The sequence below is a fragment of the Bactrocera neohumeralis genome, chromosome 3, assembly GCF_024586455.1.
Source record: "Bactrocera neohumeralis isolate Rockhampton chromosome 3, APGP_CSIRO_Bneo_wtdbg2-racon-allhic-juicebox.fasta_v2, whole genome shotgun sequence".
NCBI lineage: Eukaryota > Metazoa > Arthropoda > Insecta > Diptera > Tephritidae > Bactrocera > Bactrocera neohumeralis.
In genome coordinates this window covers 70,302,742-70,324,422 of record NC_065920.1, presented here as the reverse complement: position 1 = coordinate 70,324,422, position 21,681 = coordinate 70,302,742, and the positions used below count along the sequence as shown (strand labels likewise).

The 21,681-nt window shown below is 34.9% G+C and overlaps 1 protein-coding gene across 1 annotated transcript in view; it reads left to right on the top strand.

Annotated features, from left to right (window-relative positions):
• Positions 1-20,391, top strand: part of LOC126753024 (gamma-aminobutyric acid type B receptor subunit 1) — a 499,314-nt gene extending 478,923 nt beyond the window's left edge. The window contains exons 12-16 of the mRNA XM_050464123.1: positions 6,393-6,600; positions 6,673-6,929; positions 7,099-7,236; positions 14,076-14,382; positions 19,338-20,391. Of these exons, the coding sequence (XP_050320080.1) occupies positions 6,393-6,600; positions 6,673-6,929; positions 7,099-7,236; positions 14,076-14,382; positions 19,338-19,360 (933 nt within the window). The 3' untranslated portion in view covers positions 19,361-20,391. The remainder of the gene's footprint in view (positions 1-6,392; positions 6,601-6,672; positions 6,930-7,098; positions 7,237-14,075; positions 14,383-19,337) is intronic.
• Positions 20,392-21,681: the final 1,290 nt, after the last annotated feature.

The following is a 21,681-nucleotide window of genomic DNA, read 5'->3' as shown; positions in this document are numbered from 1 at the left end:
CCACATTATACAACATTGAGTATATAAATAAACAAATATATATATTTTTTTCCTGAAAGTCTGCCAATCGAACATAAAATTCCAAATTACTGTTCATTTAATTACTGTTAAATATCATATATATATATATAGCAAATATATTTAAATACGACAACACCAAATATATCACACGCATGTCACTCGATTAAATCGCATTAATACAACTCCAAGCTGGCCAATATAAACGCTTTATTCCATATTAATTAATTCACGCAGTTGTGGCCAAGTGCTTAACCAACCAATCAATTCAATATAGCGAAACGCAATGCAGCAATAACAAGCAAAATATACTGCTCAATAATCTCATATATAATTTTCCTATAAAGCGTAGATCACTCATTTAATTTCGAGCGCTTAATTAGTTTAAATTGATTTCAAATGAAAGCACTTAACGCCGAGAGCGTCACACGCGAGTGAAAATATTGTGAGAACTAATGCATGAAGTATAAGTATAAGTATAAGTATAAGTATAAGTATAAGTATAAGTATAAGTATAAGTATAAGTATAAGTATAAGTATAAGTATAAGTATAAGTATAAGTATAAGTATAAGTATAAGTATAAGTATAAGTATAAGTATAAGTATAAGTATAAGTATAAGTATAAGTATAAGTATAAGTATAAGTATAAGTATAAGTATAAGTATAAGTATAAGTATAAGTATAAGTATAAGTATAAGTATAAGTATAAGTATAAGTATAAGTATAAGTATAAGTATAAGTATAAGTATAAGTATAAGTATAAGTATAAGTATAAGTATAAGTATAAGTATAAGTATAAGTATAAGTCACTCAGAAATTATTCATATGTCCTGATCTTTCGGAGCAGCTGCTCCACTAATATCGGAGAACTAAAATATCCAGCTGCCTTATAAACTAAACGATCAAAATCAAGTCCTTGCATAGAAAACTTGTTTATTACACAAGTTATCATCAGTCGCAGTTATTTACAGGTTGCAGGTTTCTCCAGGTCTAGCTTGACGTTTAGCACGTTTTACAGCGTGGTATTTTCACTTCGCTCGTTTGGCTGATCCCTTTTTCGCTCTCGATCGAAAGCTGTCTTTTGGCAGCAATTCCCTTCTCCTCGATCTAGTAGTTCGGAAATTTCGGATACCAGAATTGCAGTCGCGAAGCATAGTAAGCTCGGCTTTCCTCAATTTTTCTCTTAGCCCAAGCCATCATTCGCCCTTCTTCTTTCTTGCAGCTAAGTCTGTCATGAACTTTAACCGCCGCTGTATGTATATAGCTATCATCTTTAATCCCGTCTTGCCAGGTTTTGCCTCTGTACCTGGTTTTTAATGCGAAACCAGTACCTTTGGCATTCGCAGAAAGCGTAGCAGAGCTTTACAACCATAAAGCTACCATACAAACTGAGCGATCAAAACAAAATGTTTTATGGAAATAGATTTAATAGTTAGCAGCTTTCGAGTTTTAAGATTGGATAGCTTACAGATCGCTACCGCATATTATATTATAGACTCTAAAATGTGAGTAAGTTCTTCATAGATCCATCTGTGCTTCCAGAAAATACAAAAGAATATCCTTTTATTTCAGGACACCTTTATTGTTTTATATAAGAAAAACATACTCCGTTTCTGTTGAAATAAAACCTGATAACCTCACGAAAGCTGGTCAAGTACTTTTCTACGGTGGTCTCCATATAGCTCTTATGAATATTAGTAAAACAAATTTAAATAAGCAGACATCGAAATCCATTAGATAGACTTATAAATATGTCTTTTCAAGATTCATAGTCCCTAAACGATATTGCATATCGTCACCTAAAATGCAAACTGAGGTAACTCACTTTTCATGAGTTTATAGTCGAAAAAAACGATGTAATAGAAACCACTCATTTCCAAACAAAATTTGAGTTTGAAATAGTTATTATAATGGTATAAATGTATTGGTTATATGTTGGTTGTATATTGGTTATATATCGGTTATAATTGTAGCGGAAGCCTAAAATTTTATGTATGCGTATATATAAAATGATGTAGTGAATCGTAAGAAATAAAAAACTCAATTTCTTTTTTGCATTCTATATTCCATATTTTGAATAATTTTACAAAATAAAACTTTTTCAACAAAATTCCATCCATAAGTCGAATGGATAGGTTCCTATAGAACTTTTTTTTTTTTTGAAGTTTGCTCGTACTACCTTATTTAATACATGTTCGGGTGATATTTTTGCCAAGAGAAGCGTAAATAAAAATGTGTCTTACAGTTGGCGCTGGTAAAAGTTCTATTTTATTGCAATTTTCTACAACATTTTCGAAAAATTAATGATAATTTTGATGCATATCTCTTAAAGTCATATAATATCGATTTTAAGCGGACACAATTGCAAGATATCATCACTTTTTCGACCAAAGTTCGAAATGTTTTACAAACTAATTTGACTAAAAATTCTTTTCAAGCTTGTCAAAAAGCGGGAATATGCCAGCTTACTCGCAATTATCATAATTTCATTGTTTGTCAAAATTATTTGCCTTTCAACGGTACACGCGAGATTTCGAATTCAGCCATACACTAATTTCATTGTCATTGCAACAAAGCAGCTGTCATTGAAATGAGATCGCTAATGAGCACTTTCAATTGAAATCAGCAGCCAACAGAGCTGAAGCAACATAGACGCAGGCAATCAATGCGAATACAAATGAAGAATTGCGTCAAATTCATTTCAAACAAATTGTTATACAATTGAGCAATAACGGCACTACTAAATATACATACCATTATATATGTATGTATGAGTGTGCTGAAACAAAGCAGCTGCGATGATAGGCTCAATTGAGTCCATAGAATACCGCAATGGCAGGCAGCACAATATACTCGCAGGCAAACCGCAATTAGAGGTCATAAATATGCACAGGGGCCACCGGTACAAAGCCACACACACGCACACATATACACTATGCTGCATTAATGCCGCACTAATGCTTAGCCGTGGCACTTAAGCACACACATATAATCATTTAGTATTCCCTAATGCGCATTATGATTGTTAGCAAACCAGGGAGCTATGTATAACTGTGCTTTATACACACATACATATAAATATATATACATACATAGGTAACCCCACACAGCTATACATGTGTATGTAAGTGTACTGCACCTGCAGTGTGTGGCACATGACTGATGCTTGACTACCTGCCAGTTGGTTAAACATTATGCGTAGTCAAACAGCCTTGCATTAGTATGTCTAACATGCGTGTGAACTACAATTACATAGCACTGCATTACATTACCTGGTTATAGCTGGTTGGAAATTCGAACGAGCGAGTAGTGTTAGGGGCCCCGCAGACAATGCTGCTGATGATGATGACTCTGTAAACTAATTAATCAGCGCGCATTACAAAAGGGGCGTGCGAGCGGCAAGCCAGTCGAGCTAATTACAACAGGTGCACCGGCTGGCATATATGACATTTCGTATGCACACACATATAGCGCTATGCATGGGTGTGCTTAACCTTTGGGGGATGCTAACGAAAACAAAAACACAAAAACAAGGACAATTGTGTCAAAAGGGCCTTGGCGTTGCCAACCGAGAGAAAAAATCAAAAAAAGCAAGGTCAGGTGTTCGAAAAGAGCTTTTCTTTCTTTTCAAAAAAATTTAAAAAAAGACAAAAAAATAGTTCAAAGTTAAAAGTGGCAACACCACTGAAAAATAATGTTAATATACATTTTAAAATATTGCTTAATACTAAAATAATTTAATTTAGACGAAACACAAACGAAATATTAAAATTATTAAAAAACAGATTCATAAAAATAGGTGGCAACGCTTAAAAAAATTTAACGATATATTAAATTATAGCCAGATTTAATTAAATGCAATTTATATCAAAAAAACATGTTTAGTTTTAATTTTGTTTTACTACATACTATATGGCAACACTCACCGGAAAATATCTTTCTTGACACTTAAATTATTTAATTTATACGAAAAACTAACGAAATATAGAATTTGGTATAAAAAAACGGCTTTTTAAAAATAGGTGGCAACGCCAACAAATTTAATCTTATATTATATTAATGCTTGATTTGATTTAATGTATATTCTATTAAAAAACATGTTTAAATTCAAAAGTTTTCTTTTTTAAATACATATGTATGTACATATATGGCAACACTCACCGACATAAATATCAGTAATTATTTTTTTGATTGTTTAAAAACTTGCAAATTAAATAATAACACAAAACAAAAACAATTAAAAAATTTGTTAACTAATATTATGATTTGTGAGAAAATATAAGGCAACCCAACATTTAAAAAAATTGATAACGTTTGTAAAAAAATTTTATGGCAACCCTGTTGAAAAAAAAATATATTCGTCAATTTAACCACCAAATCTATACTAAAATTAAGCTTGCATTACTAAAAATACTTACTTCTAACGAATAATTGTCATGTCTTATCATTATATGGCAACCATGAGCAGTATTTTGCATCAGTCATTATTTTATTGATCTTTAAATAATATTTAATTCACTTCAAAATTTATTATACAAAATTAGCTGCAAATATTATAAAATATAATTTATTTATGATAAAATTGTATGGCAACCCTGTTTTACAAAATATATATTTTTTATCATTCGATCTAATTGCTACCTGCACTAAAATAAACTTGCGTCGCTAAAAATATTCTAACAAAATAATGTCACTTATAATAATATGGCAACACTCACCGGCATTAAACATGAGTTATGAGATTTTTATTTTATTAAACTTATTTTTTTATTTAAAATTATATATTAAATAATAATATTTACCAAATTGAACAAAGTATATTATTGATATTGAGGAAAAAGGGTTGCCACTATTTTTAAAAATATTTTTCTTAATTTTTTTAGGCAGATTTTGTAATGTTTTTATTATTCGGAATAAAAAAATTATAATATAAAGCACCGCAGTCTGACGTAAGACTTTTACAGTTATATGGCAACACTGTTTAAAATAGAATTTCAGCTGATCGTTTACGCACACTACGCAAATTATATATATGTACATATATGTACATGTATATGCATGTACATATATTAAAAATTACCATTTTATAAGCTTTATCAACTAAACCAAAATATAAATTAAATGGCAACTCTGCAGAAAAAATAATTGTTCTAAAAGTTATTAAGAATCGCTGTAATACACATAATAGCACTTTCAGAAGCGTATTTTAAAATTTTTTAAAAAAAATTTTCTTATTTGAAGAAAATGGCAACACTTTTTAAGATTTCTAAAAATAAAAAATTACCCTAAAAAGTAAACGAATATTTAAAAAAAAATTTGCATTAAAAATATTATTTTTACTATTTACAAATTACTTTGTTTTCACTTTGAAGCTACATATGTACATATGTGGCAACCCTTTTACACAATAATGCAAAAATATTTTTAGTCACAACATTACTATTTTTTTTTATTATGTAAAAATGATAAATGATTTTTTATGTATAATCTCTAATAATACTTTGAATCGTTCTTTTCGAAATATATGGCAACGCCACTAAAATTTTTGTCTTCACAAATTAAAAAAAATATATTTTTTTATTTTCGAACACTTTTATACTCATTATATTAAAGTATTATTTGACTCGCTTCAAATATATGGCAACCCTTCACAAAATTTTTAGTTACAATACCCCGAAAATGTTTTTTAAAAACTCCAAAAATATTTTTTTTTTAATTATTTACATATTACTAAGTTTGTCTGCACTTTGAAGTTAAGTGGCAACGTAATTACAAAAAAATTTGGAAAAATCTATTTTTAAATCTCAACGTTGCTTTTATTAGTATCAATGCAATTTCTTAACAAAACAAAATAATAATAATAATAAGATTAATTTATTTTTCGATATAGATGGCAACGCCACAAAAATTATTTTTTTAGCAAATTAACAAAAATGTATTCACTTACTTCAAAACACGTTTATATTCATTATGTTAAAGTATGTTTTAACTTGTTTCGAATACGTGGCAACTCTTTATGAAAAGTTTAGTTAAAAAAATTAGCCCGAATGATTTTTAAAAACTTGATCAGTAATAATATTTCTTTATTATTCACATATTACTAATTTTATCTTCACATTGAAGTTATGTGGCAACCTTTTTTACAAAAAGTTGCAAAAAATAAATTTTTAAATCACAACATGATTATTTTTGTTAGTGTCAATGAAACTGCTTAAGCATAAGCTTTAATAATACATTGATTTTCGCGATAGATGGCAACGCCACTAAATTAAAATTATTTCTTTAGCTACTTTAATTAAAAATATTTTATTTGTTTTTATCAGCATTTTTTTTTTATTATTATAAGTATGTATGTTCTCTTTTATATTTTCAGAAAAAAGTCGAACCATGGAAGCTTTACACCATGGTCTCCGGCCTGTTGTCTGTAGATTTAGTTATACTATTCGCCTGGCAGATTTTTGATCCGTTACAGCGTATACTTGAAACATTCCCACTCGAAGACCCTGTATTAACATCCGATGATATAAAAATTCGTCCAGAACTGGAGCATTGTGAAAGTCATCACAATTCAATGTGGTTAGGTGAGTAAAAGTAGCAGAAAATATATTTCATCAAAACGGACATACTAAAACTCGTACTCATATCCATTTCAGGCCTCGTTTATGGCTTCAAAGGGCTAATACTCGTGTTTGGCCTCTTTCTGGCCTACGAAACGCGTTCGATTAAGGTGAAGCAAATCAATGATTCCCGCTATGTTGGCATGAGCATTTACAATGTTGTTGTGCTGTGCTTAATCACAGCGCCTGTGGGCATGGTCATCGCATCGCAACAGGATGCCTCATTTGCATTTGTTGCATTGGCTGTGATATTTTGTTGTTTCCTAAGTATGTTGCTGATATTTGTGCCAAAGGTGAGTGGCGTGTCGCATAAAACATTTGCGAAGAAAAGTATGTTGCGGTAGATGGCGCTAGTATCGGTATATCGGAAATCGCATTGTGCTCTCAAGTTATTATATTTGTTTATAGGAAACTTTATTTCCAACTTTTAACCACATTTTTGTTTAAATATCTCCCGAACAGGTCATTGAAGTGATACGCCATCCAAAGGACAAAGCTGAATCAAAGTACAATCCCGACTCTGGTATATCGAAAGAGGATGAGGAGCGTTATCAGAAATTGGTTACTGAAAACGAGGAACTACAACGACTGATATCACAGGCAAGTAAAAGAAAAAAATTTAGAAACAGAGAGAAGAGATAAAGTTCTCTTAATGAGGAACTCTCGTTGTTTTCGGGGAGACACTTTTTGATTGAAATTTTGCATTTCAATCCTTTCTTTAAGGGATACATATTGCATTCTCGAGCTCTGTGAAATATCTCGGGAATATCCTAGAAGCTGGAGAGGCCACATAGAAAGGAGGGCTTCCAAAGCCCTTCGAATTAGAACCCTTTAAAAAAACTCCACATAGTTTCTTGGACCCGTCCATGTCATCCACCATATAACACTTACATTATGGTGCGTGTGGCGGAAAGCACTATCGAAAGGTGTCATATTAAACACCTGGAATCGCACCTGAGAGTGATTGCTGGCGAGTACAGAAGCAATGAAAATTATTTCCACATGAGGTCTGGAGGATTTCCTCGATATTCAAGCAATACATATTCAAATGAGGTATGATAAAATGATATCGGTCCGCCCACTTATGATTTTAGTCCATTGGACCTAGGCTCAGCAACACTATGGGCATGGTACGAATATTATGCTCAATTTTGTTACTGAGTTCGGGCTAAATTGGCAATGCGACCGAGCAATGGAGATCTCTGGGTTTTTAAACTCAACGTTTTCATTCTACAGTAGAGAAGAATGGGTCAATAGTTCAAAGATAGTCAGTTCCAATGACGAAATCTGTGTATTCACCGATGAATCAAAGGCTGAAACAAAAACAGGAACGGGCTACTTCTGTAGTAATCCATACGGAGAATGCAACTTCAAACAAAATTATTATTGTACAGTCTTTCAAACTGAAATTGTTGTCATAGTAGAAAGCCTCAAATGGGATTCTGCTCTAATCAGCGAGTTCATTAACCTTCTCTGGTGGACAGCCAAGCACAGTCTATACTATGTCTTACTGTGTTAGGATATGTGAAGAGCCAATAACTAGACTCTCAGTGGAAATTCGAAAAAATTCTTCAGGTCTTTAGACGGTCTTGTAACGATGTAGAGGTCACTACAAGCCATCTGCCCCACGGATTCCACTTTCAAATAATTAGTAAAGTGGATTTCAATGGGGCGTTTTTATGTGATGGCTCCCAAAACAAGCACCCAGCGGGAGGAATGGTTCGCCTTTTCATTTTAGCTCGCCTTCAAACGGATGTTCTTCGGCTACCCCAAGGGTACTTGGTCAAAAACCGGAAGCCATGAGCTGCTTTAGCCATATGTAAAAAAATCGTTTCTGGCTCCTCTCAAGTGAATAGCACTCAGAGAACTATCCTCACTTACGTGAACTTCTACACAAGACTCCATCTTCTTAATATCGAATGGATCGATGAGCTGTATGATTATATGTATATATTATACATATGACGTGATTGACATAGTTCATCGTACAGCGGCCACGATGGCTAGGACATATCCTCCGAATTGACGAAAACACTCCAGCTCTGAAAGTTTTCGATGCAGTACCCACCAGGAAAAGTAGAGGAAGACCTCCACTACGTTGGAAAGACCAAGTAGAGAAAGACTTACACGTAGAAGCTCCAATAGGCCAAGCAGCGAAAAGAAAGAACGACTGGCGCGCTGTTGCAAACTCGACAATAGCCGTGTAAGCGTGTTCAAACCAATTAAGAAGAAGAAGGACTGGGCAGCATCCAGAGCATGCTCGAAGGATGATGAGACACTAAATTATTGCCTTTGCGACTGCCCAGTCTTCTGCTAGTTGAGACAGGATATCTTCCACGGCTTTCATTATTTAAAAGTTCCGTCAACATATAAGCAATGGATAGGATAGAGTTCCGTGGCTATATACTTTTTGTTTTCCTCTCCAATTTTCTCTCTCTCTCTGTTTTACCAACTCTTTCGCGCCTTGTGAACTACAATACGCAACTAAAGAACTCTAAATCTAACTACTTGAGGAGCTACTCTGAGCTCTCATTAAATTTATGCTTTTTCACTAATCGAAATGATTCAATATTAAATTTTAACCCTCGAAACAAGCTCAATCACGATTGAATGTTCGACAATTAAATCTCTTTCGCACATTAAATGAGTTGAATGCTTCTTCAAAAGTTATTAAATTAAATCAATGCGCCTCAGTGCCGCGCATTTAATTCAATTGTGCGAAGATGGAAGAGAATTACGGAAAATATTTGACTTCATACGTGAAACTACAAACGAGCAACATTAAGAGATCAATTTTTGGCCGCGCGCACTGAGCGCCAGACGAATGCACGAGTCAATCAATAAATTCTTATCACAGCAGCGATGATGTACCAATATGTACCGTTACGGTTGCGTACGTATATTTTTGTTGGCTGAAGAATTTTCGCTGATTACATTTGGACAACAACAGCGCAGCGCAAAAGAAAGCAAAGTTGCAAAAGAGAAATATGGCAAGGGACGAGTAAAGTGTGGCAGCATTGCTTGCAACGGCAATACGCAGACAAGTCTGTTTATATGTGCGGGTGTGTGGGGAGTGTGTGCAACGCATACAATCAATATTTTTAGTGCTCATCAGGGTGCGAATTGACAAATATGGATTACACCATGTCATCATGTCAGACGCACAACTGCATCAGCACACACACACACACACACACACACACACACACTGCCCACAATGGCGATTGTTGTGCTGTGAAGAAGAGGAAGATGAATTGCAGTGCGAATTCGTGGCAACGCACCATTGATGCTAGCGTGGTTGGCAACGCGACCAGCAACGTTAGCAATAGCAATTACATGCCACAATGGATAGTTGAGGGATTGGTTTGCAGTCGGAAGTGGGGTGAAGCGCATAAGAATGCAGCCTATGAGGAGGAGATATCACTACCAGTCGGCTACGGCGCTCCGTGCAGCTCGTATGTTCGGTGCAGCAGCTGGCAGTGAACTGTAGCGTTCCGGAACTCTGGTAGCGTGGGCAAATGCCGGCTGCAATAAAGCGCCAACAAAAAGAAAATGTGTGTACGTGTGAGTTTGCGCGTGCACCGGGGAGAGTTTGTTAACAATAAAACGGGAAAAATCTCTTGTAAACTTGTAAACTTACGATTTTATATCCATATATTTGTATTTATATAAGCTCATATGCGCTTATGACCAACAAGACAAGATTGACTACAGCAGCTCTCAGATTTTCTACGTTCACACACATACGTACATACATATATACGTATGAAAGTCGATTGGATTGCTGAAAGGGATACTTAAGTTCCATATTATATTGTGGAACTAAATATGTCGTCAAACACGCTCACTTACACATGTAAAAAAGTATCGACTCCTATATTACACATCACTTCTTGCCTTTGGAATCCTCTCCAGTTCAACTTATTTGCACTTCTTAACGGCTGGCTATTTCTCCTTCCTTTCTTGATCTTGAACAAACAACTGGCAATTGAGACATTGACGTTGTTCCTCATGCTGGTGCTCGTACTGGTGCTTCTCTCGAAAACACGTAACGTCGGCTCATCAGATGATATCATTGCCTATTACCCTTCTTCCTTTATTCTTCCTTCCTCAGGTATTTTCCAAGATTTGGCGCATGTTAAAAATGTTTTCGGTAGTAGATTTTCCAGGTTTAAAGCCACACTGATAACGCCTCATCAGTTTGTTGACGGTGGGCTCTAAACTTTCACACAGTAAGCTCGATAGGATCGCCTCTTTTTGTGGATTAGGAAAAGCACACTTAGGTTCCAACGGGCATACTTTCCTCTGACCATATCTTGCATCTTCTTTGTCGCCCTATTTGAATAACTCGACCGGTAACCCATCGGCCCCTACCGGTTTGTTGTTTGTCTTGTTTGAAACTCATCATAGTCGGACAATGGAACATCTATTTTATCGCTATCGATTGGGGAATCGGGTTTGTAGATATTATGCTTTCATTACCGTTCAGCAGGCTGGAGAAATGTTTTCTATATTAATGTATGCTGTGGGCATCGTATACTAGATCACCTCTGGGGGTTCTACAAGAGTATGCTCCGATCTTGAAACCTTCTGCTAATCACTGCATCTTTTCGTAGAATTTTCGAGTCGGTCAGCTTATCGAACTATTCATATTCGCGCATTTCGGCCTCATCCTTTTTTGTCTGCAAATGCGTCTCGCTTTCCTCTTCAGCTCTCGGTATCTATCCCATCCCGCACGTGTTGTGGTCGATTGTAACGTTACGAGGTAGGCAGTCTGTTTTCTATCCGCTGCGACACAGCACTCAACGTCGTACCAGCTGTTCTTTCGCGTTTTCGAAAACCAATGGTTTCGGTTGCAGCTGTACGTAAGAAGCTTGAAATGCCGTCCCACAGTTCCCTTATACCGAGTTGTTGACGAGTGCTCTCAGAGAGCAGGGGTGCAAGTCGAGTAGAAAATCGTTCGGCTGTCTGTTGTAATTGCAGCTTCTCGACGTCGAACTTTCATTGTGTTTGTTGACGTGCATTTTTTGCTGCACAAAGGCGGGTGCGAATCTTTACTGCAACAAGATAGTGGTCCGAGTCGATGTTAGGACCACGGAGCGTGCGCACGTTTAAAACACTGAAGACGTGTCTTCCGTCTATCACAATATGACCGATCTGGTTGGTGGCTCTTCGACCTGATGAATTTTCTTATGCTGGAATTTAGTACTACAGATAACCATATTTCGTGCCCTGGCGAAGTCGATTAGCTTAAACCGATTTGGGGATGTTTCTACATGGAGGCTGAATTTCCCGACCGTTGTGCCAAAGATACCTTCTTCGCTCACCATGTCGTTAAAGTCGCAAAGCACGATTTTGACATAATGGCGGGGCAACTCTCATAGGTGCGCAGAAAGCATCTTTGATTATATCGTCCTTCTCTTCCGTCGGGGCGTGGGCGCAAATCAGTAATATTATGAAGAACTTTGCTTTAATGCGGATCGTGGCTAGACGTTCATCCACCGGAGTAAATGCCAGGACTCGGCGACGGAGTCTCTCTCCCTCCACGAATGCCACACCAATTTGCGCTCCTTTATATGGCCACATTTCTTGGACTGCGGTGATGTCAGCCTTTATTTTCACGAAAACATCTACCAGCTAGGCAGCGGTACCTTACCAATTAAGGGACCGGACGTTCCAGATGCATTCCTTCAAAACGTAATCCTTAATGCGTTTACCATGGTCGTCATCTCTCATTCGATTGATTAGTTTTCATTAGGGGCGGTTTTTACGTGGCGGGTCCCTAACCCAGCGCACAATCCTGAGTAGAGATGGTTCCCCTTCTCATTTTGACTCGCATTCAAACGGATGTTCTTTGACTACCCAGAGGATACTTGTTGTAATACCGGAAGTCGTGAGCTGCTTGCGCCATATGTAATAGTATCGTTTCTGGCCACTGTGAATGGCGAGCAGAAAACTTTCCTCACTCAACTTCTACACATGACTCCATCCTCCATATAATGAACAAAATCATAAAAAATACAAAGATAAACGATAACTTCGCCCACTTTTGTAACTACCTTTCACCGGTTTTCCTTTTTAAGCACATCTGTTCAATTTCTGCTTCGTATAATAGGATTCTGATAGTCGTCGACTTTAGAAGCTTTCCATTTTCTTGGATGCGCTCCCACGTATTGGCCATTAGTTTGCTGAATTGTCAGGTACCTTTCGTTGCCTTTCCTGGGGCGGGCTGAATTTATACCCAGAAAGTTATTCTGATGTCCAGCCTTTCGCCTATGTAGTTTACAGCTTTTTGTGTGCTTGAAGTATTCATAGTCGTTTCCGTTTGAAGAGGTATGTGCTATTCGTTAGCAGTAGTAGCTCTGTTTTTTTCCGTAGCGAGCTGGAGGTTGTGTGAGCCAAGCCATGTTTGCGCCCGTATCATGATCTTATTTCTGCAGTAATGTCGTTCGCGTAGCCAATTAAGTTCCATTCGTCTGGCATTTCGTTCGTTTTAGTAAAGCATCGTTGCTGATGTTTCACAGGTGTGGGTCTAAAATGGATGCTTGCGCTGCACGTAACGCAATCGCCATCAGTCGTGATCCCTCTCTAGTTTGGTTTATTAGTTTTCTATTACTAAGGTAGCTCCACACCACTCTGAGGTAGTCGAATTCCCGACTATTAAAACTTTTTTCTGTAGTGACGATCCTGTCTTCCCATCCAGTGCTGTTGAAGGCGTTTCGGACACCTAAGAAATTTTTCAAAAAAATACTTAATTTCGATCTGTCAGTCTGTATGGCAGCTATATGCTATACTGGTCTGATATCGACGATTCCGTCAGATGAGAAGGAAAGGACGTGCGAAAGCTTTCAAGTTGTTATGACGAAAAACTGAGAGACTTGTTCACGATATACGAACAGACGGAGAAACAAACAGACATGGCTAAATCAACTAGGCTCTTCACACTGATAATTTGTATATATAGTATACATTAAAGGGTCTCCAAAGTTTGTTTCTTTGAAAACTTTTTAATTTAGTGGTACTAGCCAAAGGCTTGAAACATTACATCAAAAAATTACATGTCCTCTCTAAATCAACTACTTTTTGTAGATCCATAGTTTTACCAATCTTTCATTGTTTAATGCTCGTTCACGTATTTAATGTCTTGAATTTAGTTCGATAGACCAGATCTTACCGCTTTTACTTTGGCGCAAGGTAACCGTAACTACTGAACTCCATCTGGTATCGCAAAGGACCAAACTGGTCTATAAGTGGCTTATTGGTTTACCAGACTAACCTAAGCCTACGTACTTCCGACCATGGGTTTTTGTTTTCGCAGCATTCACAAAAACTTGTATGAAACATGTTATACCCTCTACAACAAAATGTTTAATAAATCTTTAAACTAATTATTATTAAATTTTTTTCATTCTCTCTTTTCCTCATCCAACCATCCACAGAAAGAGGAGAAGATCCGCATACTCAAGCAGCGCCTAGTCGATTGGGAGGCCACGCACAAGGGCGGCGAGCTGAACGGCAGCAACGGCACAAACGGCATTTCCATGGGCGGCATTGCCACACATCATCAGCCCGTGGCGAGCGTCAATTCCTTAAGCGGTGGCATGAGTGCAACGCTAATGGGTGGTGGCGGCGGCAGTGGCAATGCCGGCTCCGGCTCGGGTTCCACAAACAATTCACTCAATCTACAAGCAACGACGTCCTCCTCACAGCACAACACACCTGCCGCCACATTAGCGATAACACAAGGTAATTGCCAACACAAGTCAATCGCACATAGTGCGAGCAGTAGCTGTCAATTTGGTAAATATGACAACAACAAAAACAACAACAACAATAATAGCATGAGTAATAAAAATCGCATGTTGCTAAACCCATCAATGTCGGAAATGAATTTCATAGCTTTCAATTGCAAAGCTATCAAGCGCAACTCACTGGTATTGCTGGCCCACGATGTCGATACGACGAACTCGACGCCGTTAAGCAAGCACGATGATGCCATAGGCTTGTGCGCCAGCGGTAATTACACACAGATGCGACGCGCAACGCGCAAGAGTCCAACAACGGCTTTGCAGTCCTGCGATAATTATCTTTGAGTGTGGGTCGTGCAGGCAGGTCTATTGATATAGCCGTGGGCGGCACAAGTGGTTGTTTGAGAATTTCGGTACGCATACTTTTGGTAGCGTAACGCACTAAAACGCGTATATATGACTAGGTGTGCGCTTTCGTTGTTGTAGACTATTGTTGTTGCTGCTTTTAGCTGTGGGCGTGTACATAGGCTTCGCTTTAGCATCACCTCGCGTGCTGGTGCAGAAAGTTTTGAGCTAAATATATGAAAATATTTTAGAATTTCTATGGTGTGCTTCTTTTTTTAATAAGAAATGTAATTTCTTTTATTTTTTTCTAGAAATACTTGCAATTTTCTGCGGAATTGGTAAATTAAAAAATTTCAAAAAATATTCTAACACTGAAAAAGCACAATGTCCTTGTCAGTTGAATTGCAAGTGCGCGCGCTTAGTCCATATTTTAATGTGTGACGTTGATTTTGTTGTTGAGGCACACACAACTATATTGAAATATATACAAAAAATTAATCAAAGTAATAGTACTTTCGCACTTTTTTCAAATATTTTGCATTTTGAATAAATATTTCACAAATTTTAAGCATATTTCACCTCAAATAAATTTTTATTTGAATTCACAGTTTTTTTAATATTTTCTTTAGTTACACTAAATTAAAATCATAGATATTTTTGAATTCATTTTATTATTTTTCACAACAAATAATCACTTAAAATAATTAGTGTCCTTAAAAAAATTTGTGATTTTATGATATTCTGATTTAAAGGGCAATATCACATCGCTGGCTACTAAATTCATAATATTCATCAGATCAACATAACACATTCATATTCCTGAACTATTTGAATCTTTATATCAGAAGATCATGCATTTTTACGATCTTCTAAGGGATCATAATGTTTTATAAAGTTATATGTACAAATGAGTTGATTAAGTTTTCCCCAGCTGATAATCATGTCTTTAGACATTGAATAATGGATTTAGAAAAATTGTTATTATCTGCTAATTTAATTTATGTAAATAATGGAATTCCATCCGATTATCGATATTTGTGTTGATTTGATTTAATTTTGATCATATTCATATTCATTCAATGACCTCACGTCACATATTTAGCAAAATTGTTACCATCTGCTATTTTAATTTATGTAAATAATGGATATCCTTCAGATTATCGATATTTGTAATGATTTGATTTAAATTTGACATATGATCCAATCATATGATGTGACATCACATGACATATTCGGATAAGAAAATAAAAAGCAATCACATCGCGCCATATTCCCAATATTTGCGAGAATTTTATTTAATTTGATCACATGAACCCATCACAGGATATTAAATCGCATATTCGATTATTACGTCGACTTGACATTAATATTTTTCATTGATTTACTTTTATCATCTGCTAATTTAATTACTATAAATAGTGAAATTCCATCATATGGTCCCATCACGTGACTTGATTTTTTATATGATTACATAACTTGACATCACATCATATGCTGATATGAAAATAAAAAGCAATCACCATATGCACAATATTTGCGAGCACTTGATTTAATTTGGTCATATGATCGTCGATTTGATTTTTCATTTAATTTTGATCATATGATTACTTCACTTGCCATCACATCACATAGGCGATTATCAAACAGGAAAAATTAGAAAATTTTTAGCAAAGTCTTTATTTAAATCTGATGATCACTACGTAACATCACATTAATAACTAATTTTCTCAATATTTGCAAGGACTTTATTTAATTCTGATCATTACATGATATCACATCCATTATTATTTTATTCATATGATTTTTCATATTCACTTCGCCGATTATGGAACAAAAAATATTCACATCTATATAATTATGATCACAATCACGTGACATCACATCAATGATCACATTAATAAGCAAAGAATATTCACTCCAAACCATTTTTGCAGAAATTTCCAATGAGTTGCTTTAAATTTGCTCATATGTTCACATCACGTGACGTCGCATTACATATTTGATTAGCACGTGGATTTTATTTTTCGTTAAAAAATAAAAAATAAAAACCAATCATGTCACAAGGTACTAACGATTTGATTAATTTTCATCATTCATTCATTCATTATCAAGACATCACATTACTTTATAATATTTATCATATAGTATTTTCAATATTTGCGCTGATTTGATTTGATTCATAACATTATTATGATCACATAACATAATACATATTTGTTGTGGCTTACATTCAAACGTCACTAAATAATAGAATCACACCATATGATCAGCATTTGCGATAATTTAACTTAATTTTCATATGTTCATATAATCATAACACATGAGATCACATCGCTTATCCGAATATTTTTTCTTAACAAACAAATCATATCCCACCATATTTTCGATATTTGACATAATTCGATTTATTTTGTTCCAAGATCAGATCCCATGGAATCGCTGAGCAAATCGCAGCACATCGTACTATAGCGAATTGATTTGTTTTAATCATATGACTTCAATAAATCATAAAACACATTATTAATTTTGTTTTCAGGTGATCACACTCTTTAGAACATCACATCACAAAATTCAGTTTTGACATTTTATGAAAAACAAATTCATATCACCTAAAAGCTTATTTTACTATGTAGGCAGTTAATGTATGAACATATTAATGATTTTAAGGTCTTCCGCTCAAATCTAAAAATTCATGAATAATACTCATACTAAATCATCAGCAAATATCAGCAATTTGTTTAATAGATAAAATATGAAATACTTCGAATCTCCCCTGACAAGGAAGAATGCGTTACATCCATCTAGTAAATATCAAGTAAACATATTTCCTTTCAGAACTAATTTGACAGTTATCCTTCAGGAAATTTTGTACAATTCCAACGTCCTTGTGACATTTCTGTCTAAAAAATTGAAGTACTAAATCAGGGAAGGTATATGTACATATGTTTTGACTGGTTTTTTGAGGATTTGATAAAAATAAAATGCTCCTAGATTCCTTATTACTTATTTGAAGGTCTTCCGGTCCAATTTTATGAGACCAGATTATACTTCTCAAGCAACTAAAAGCGCAGCAATCGCTTTAGTACCTTAATTAAAATATCCGCTACTTCAAAACTACACACACAAAGAACAACCCATTCAATGAATATTAAGTACATTACTACTTAATTACCAATTTGATAGCTATCAATGCAAGAAATTTGGACTTCCAACCGACTTGTGACATTTCTGTCAATAAATAAGGGATATTCCATATATTATGGAGGATTGAACCAAGAGTTGAGGTAACATACCTGACTGGTAACTTATTTCTGCGGTCTTGAGCAAAATAAAATGTTCCGAGATGTAACCATGAAACATCGACAAAGGCGTATTTACTTTGACAACTAATATGACAGCTATCCCTCTGGCCAATTTTGTACGCTCAACGTACTCTTAACATTACTGCCGCTCAATTAAGGGTATTATATTACGGAGCATTGAATGAAGAGTTGAGATATGAGTTGGGAACTGTTTTTTTAGTTTTTGAAGAAAATAAAATGTTACTATATAAAATTATGACACTTTAATAAGGACAACTTATTTGACAAGTAAACCACTAAAAATGTTTGTACTTTCAACCGACTGCTGGTATTTCTGTCGCAATTAGCAGTGAAATATAGATATGTGACTGTTTTATGGAGAACTTGGGGTGAACAAAATGTTTTTAGATGAAACTATGAAACAACCACTGAAATGTACTTACTTTGACAACTAATTTGACAACTATTTCAACCTACTCATAGCAATTCTGTCGAGGACTAAAACATGTGTATTTTGCTGGTTTATGAGAACTAAGAGAGAAGATTTTTTCTTGGATAAAACTATGAAACAGCGATAAGGGGTGTATACTTTTACAACTAATTTTACAACTAACCCTCTTGGAAAATTTGTACTTTCATGCTAAAAATTGCATTTCTGTTCAATGAAAGATTAAAATATACATATGTATGCGATTACTTTATTGAGGACTTGGAGGGAATAACATTTTTTTATTAGAAACAAAACAAACAAAATTTTCTTGGATGAAACAAAACAGCAAAAAAGGTAAGCCCAACTGAGGAAGGTAAAAATGGAAGATAAGAAATAGAATGAGTTATGCAATATAAAGAGTTTTATAGACTCGAATTGTGTTGCAGGATTGTATTTTACGGTTTTTTAGACAAGGAATGTTTTAGGAATATGTTTCTGAATCCGGTTCAGTTAAAATAAGCATTCGGTATTATTTTTGATAATTTTAGGGTACATTAAACCTAAGGTCGAGGTACATCCCTCGTTATCAATAATTTTTGATACCATCATTTTGATGATGAGCATCAAGCTTATAAATGTTTATTAAAGCGCTACTAGCGTTTAAAATCTGTCTTTATCAATGTGTTTTTGACTAGTTTACACTATTTTTGGTCCACGTCTAAAGCAAATTGTTTACAACGTCGCTTAAAGCACATTTTTTTAAAGTTCTGTGTAAAGGTTTATATATATTTAACTGTGTTCTGTCTATAAAATTTTACCTGCAAACATATTAATGATTTAATTTTTTTTCTTCCATCCGTCTGCTATCTCTTTCAGATACCCATGATCATCATACATGAAAAAACGTGTCAATTTCCTTCTCGTGATAGGTAAAATATATGTAAATTAAAGAAATATGCAAGAGAAACGAAAGAAACAATTTATTGAAACTAGTTATTAATACGTTATTGTACAAATTCTAATTGCAATTAGTAAAGTGTAAAGTTAAACGTAAGCCTAGTAGTAAGTAGCAATTATATGTGTGTGTGTAATTGATATTGATGTAGCGGTAAATTTAAGTACTTAAACTATATAAATATGCGAGTTAAAACTAAACTAAATGATGCGAATGTAAGTTACTGAAGTGAAAGCAAAGCAGAAAAAAGGAGAACAAAAAAAGAAAAAAACAGAAATAGAAACAGAAACAGAAAAACACAAAGTGTTAAGCTAAAAAAATATAGTTAAATTAATTTTAAAACATATTTGAAATAAGAAATTATTAAAACCAAAAACAAAAAAGAACAAAATTACTCACAACTAAAACTAAGCATGAAAGTTTGTAAAAAAATGCGTGAAAAGCTCAGAATTTTAATTTGAAGCTGAAAAGCAGAAAAAGATTTGTGTGTTTTCATAAAGAGTTGTATCTGTATTTATGTATGTACATATATATATATTATTTATATTAGTTGGTAAATAGCTAAATATGCAAATAAATTAACGAAATTGTTGTAAGCAATTCTACAATTGTTAGCGTTAGTCTGTATTAGTGTTAGTATTGCTAGGCAATAGTTTTAGGTAAATTTTAGGCAAATGTAGACGCATATTATAGAGTACTAGAAGAGTTGTATGTAATAGTAGTGTTATAAACGGAAATTGCGTCGCTAGTTAGTAAGCAAATGAAATCGTGCGTTTTCTCTTTTCTAAACAAAACTTTCTACCACCAAATACTAAAGAAACTATACAAAAAAAATTGAACACAAAAATGCCATAACTTAATGTTCTAAACATTTGTAAGACAATGAAAACTAAGTAGACTAACTAAAAATAATAAATAAATAAATAAAAGTAATAAGTTTCTAAGCTAAAAGTATGAATTCTTACTATTAGATATTACTATCGGGTGATTTTTTAAGAGCTTGATAACTTTTTTTAAAAAAAAAAACGCATAAAATTTGCAAAATCTCATCGGTTCTTTATATGAAACGTTAGATTGGTTCATGACATTTACTTTTTGAAGATAATTTCATTTAAATGTTGACCGCGGCTGCGTCTTAGGTGGTCCATTCGGAAAGTCCAATTTTGGGCAATTTTTTCGAGCATTTCGGCCGGAATAGCCTGAATTTCTTCGGAAATGTTGACTTCCAAAGCTGGAATAGTTGCTGGCTTATTTTTGTAGACTTTAGACTTGACGTAGCCCCACAAAAAATAGTCTAAAGGCGTTAAATCGCATGATCTTGGTGGCCAACTTACGGGTCCATTTCTTGAGATGAATTGTTCTCCGAAGTTTTCCCTCAAAATGGCCATAGAATCGCGAGCTGTGTGGCATGTAGCGCCATCTTGTTGAAACCACATGTCAACCAAGTTCAGTTCTTCCATTTTTGGCAACTAAAAGTTTGTTAGCATCGAACGATAGCGATCGCCATTCACCGTAACGTTGCGTCCAACAGCATCTTTGAAAAAATACGGTCCAATGATTCCACCAGCGTACAAACCACACCAAACAGTGCATTTTTCGGGATGCATGGGCAGTTCTTGAACGGCTTCTGGTTGCTCTTCACCCCAAATGCGGCAATTTTGCTTATTTACGTAGCCATTCAACCAGAAATGAGCCTCATCGCTGAACAAAATTTGTCGATAAAAAAGCGGATTTTCTGCCAACTTTTCTAGGGCCCATTCACTGAAAATTCGACGTTGTGGCAGATCGTTCGGCTTCAGTTCTTGCACGAGCTGTATTTTATACGGTTTTACACCAAGATCTTTGCGTAAAATCTTCCATGTGGTCGAATAACACAAACCCAATTGCTGCGAACGGCGACGAATCGACATTTCACGGTCTTCAACCACACTCTCAGAAACAGACGCAATATTCTCTTCTGTACGCACTGTACGCATTCGTGTGGTTGGTTTAATGTCCAATAAAGTAAACTGAGTGCGAAACTTGGTCACAATCGCATTAATTGTTTGCTCACTTGGTCGATTATGTAGACCAAAACGGATAAAGCGCGAAAACATTTTGAAATAAAATTCAATGATTTGCAAGCGTTGCTCGTTAGTAAGTCTATTCATGATGAAATGTCAAAGATCTTTCTTTGACACCATGTCTGAAATCCCAATCGTCAAATACTAATGCATGAAAATCCTAACCTCAAAAAAAATCACCCGATATTATAATATTCTTATT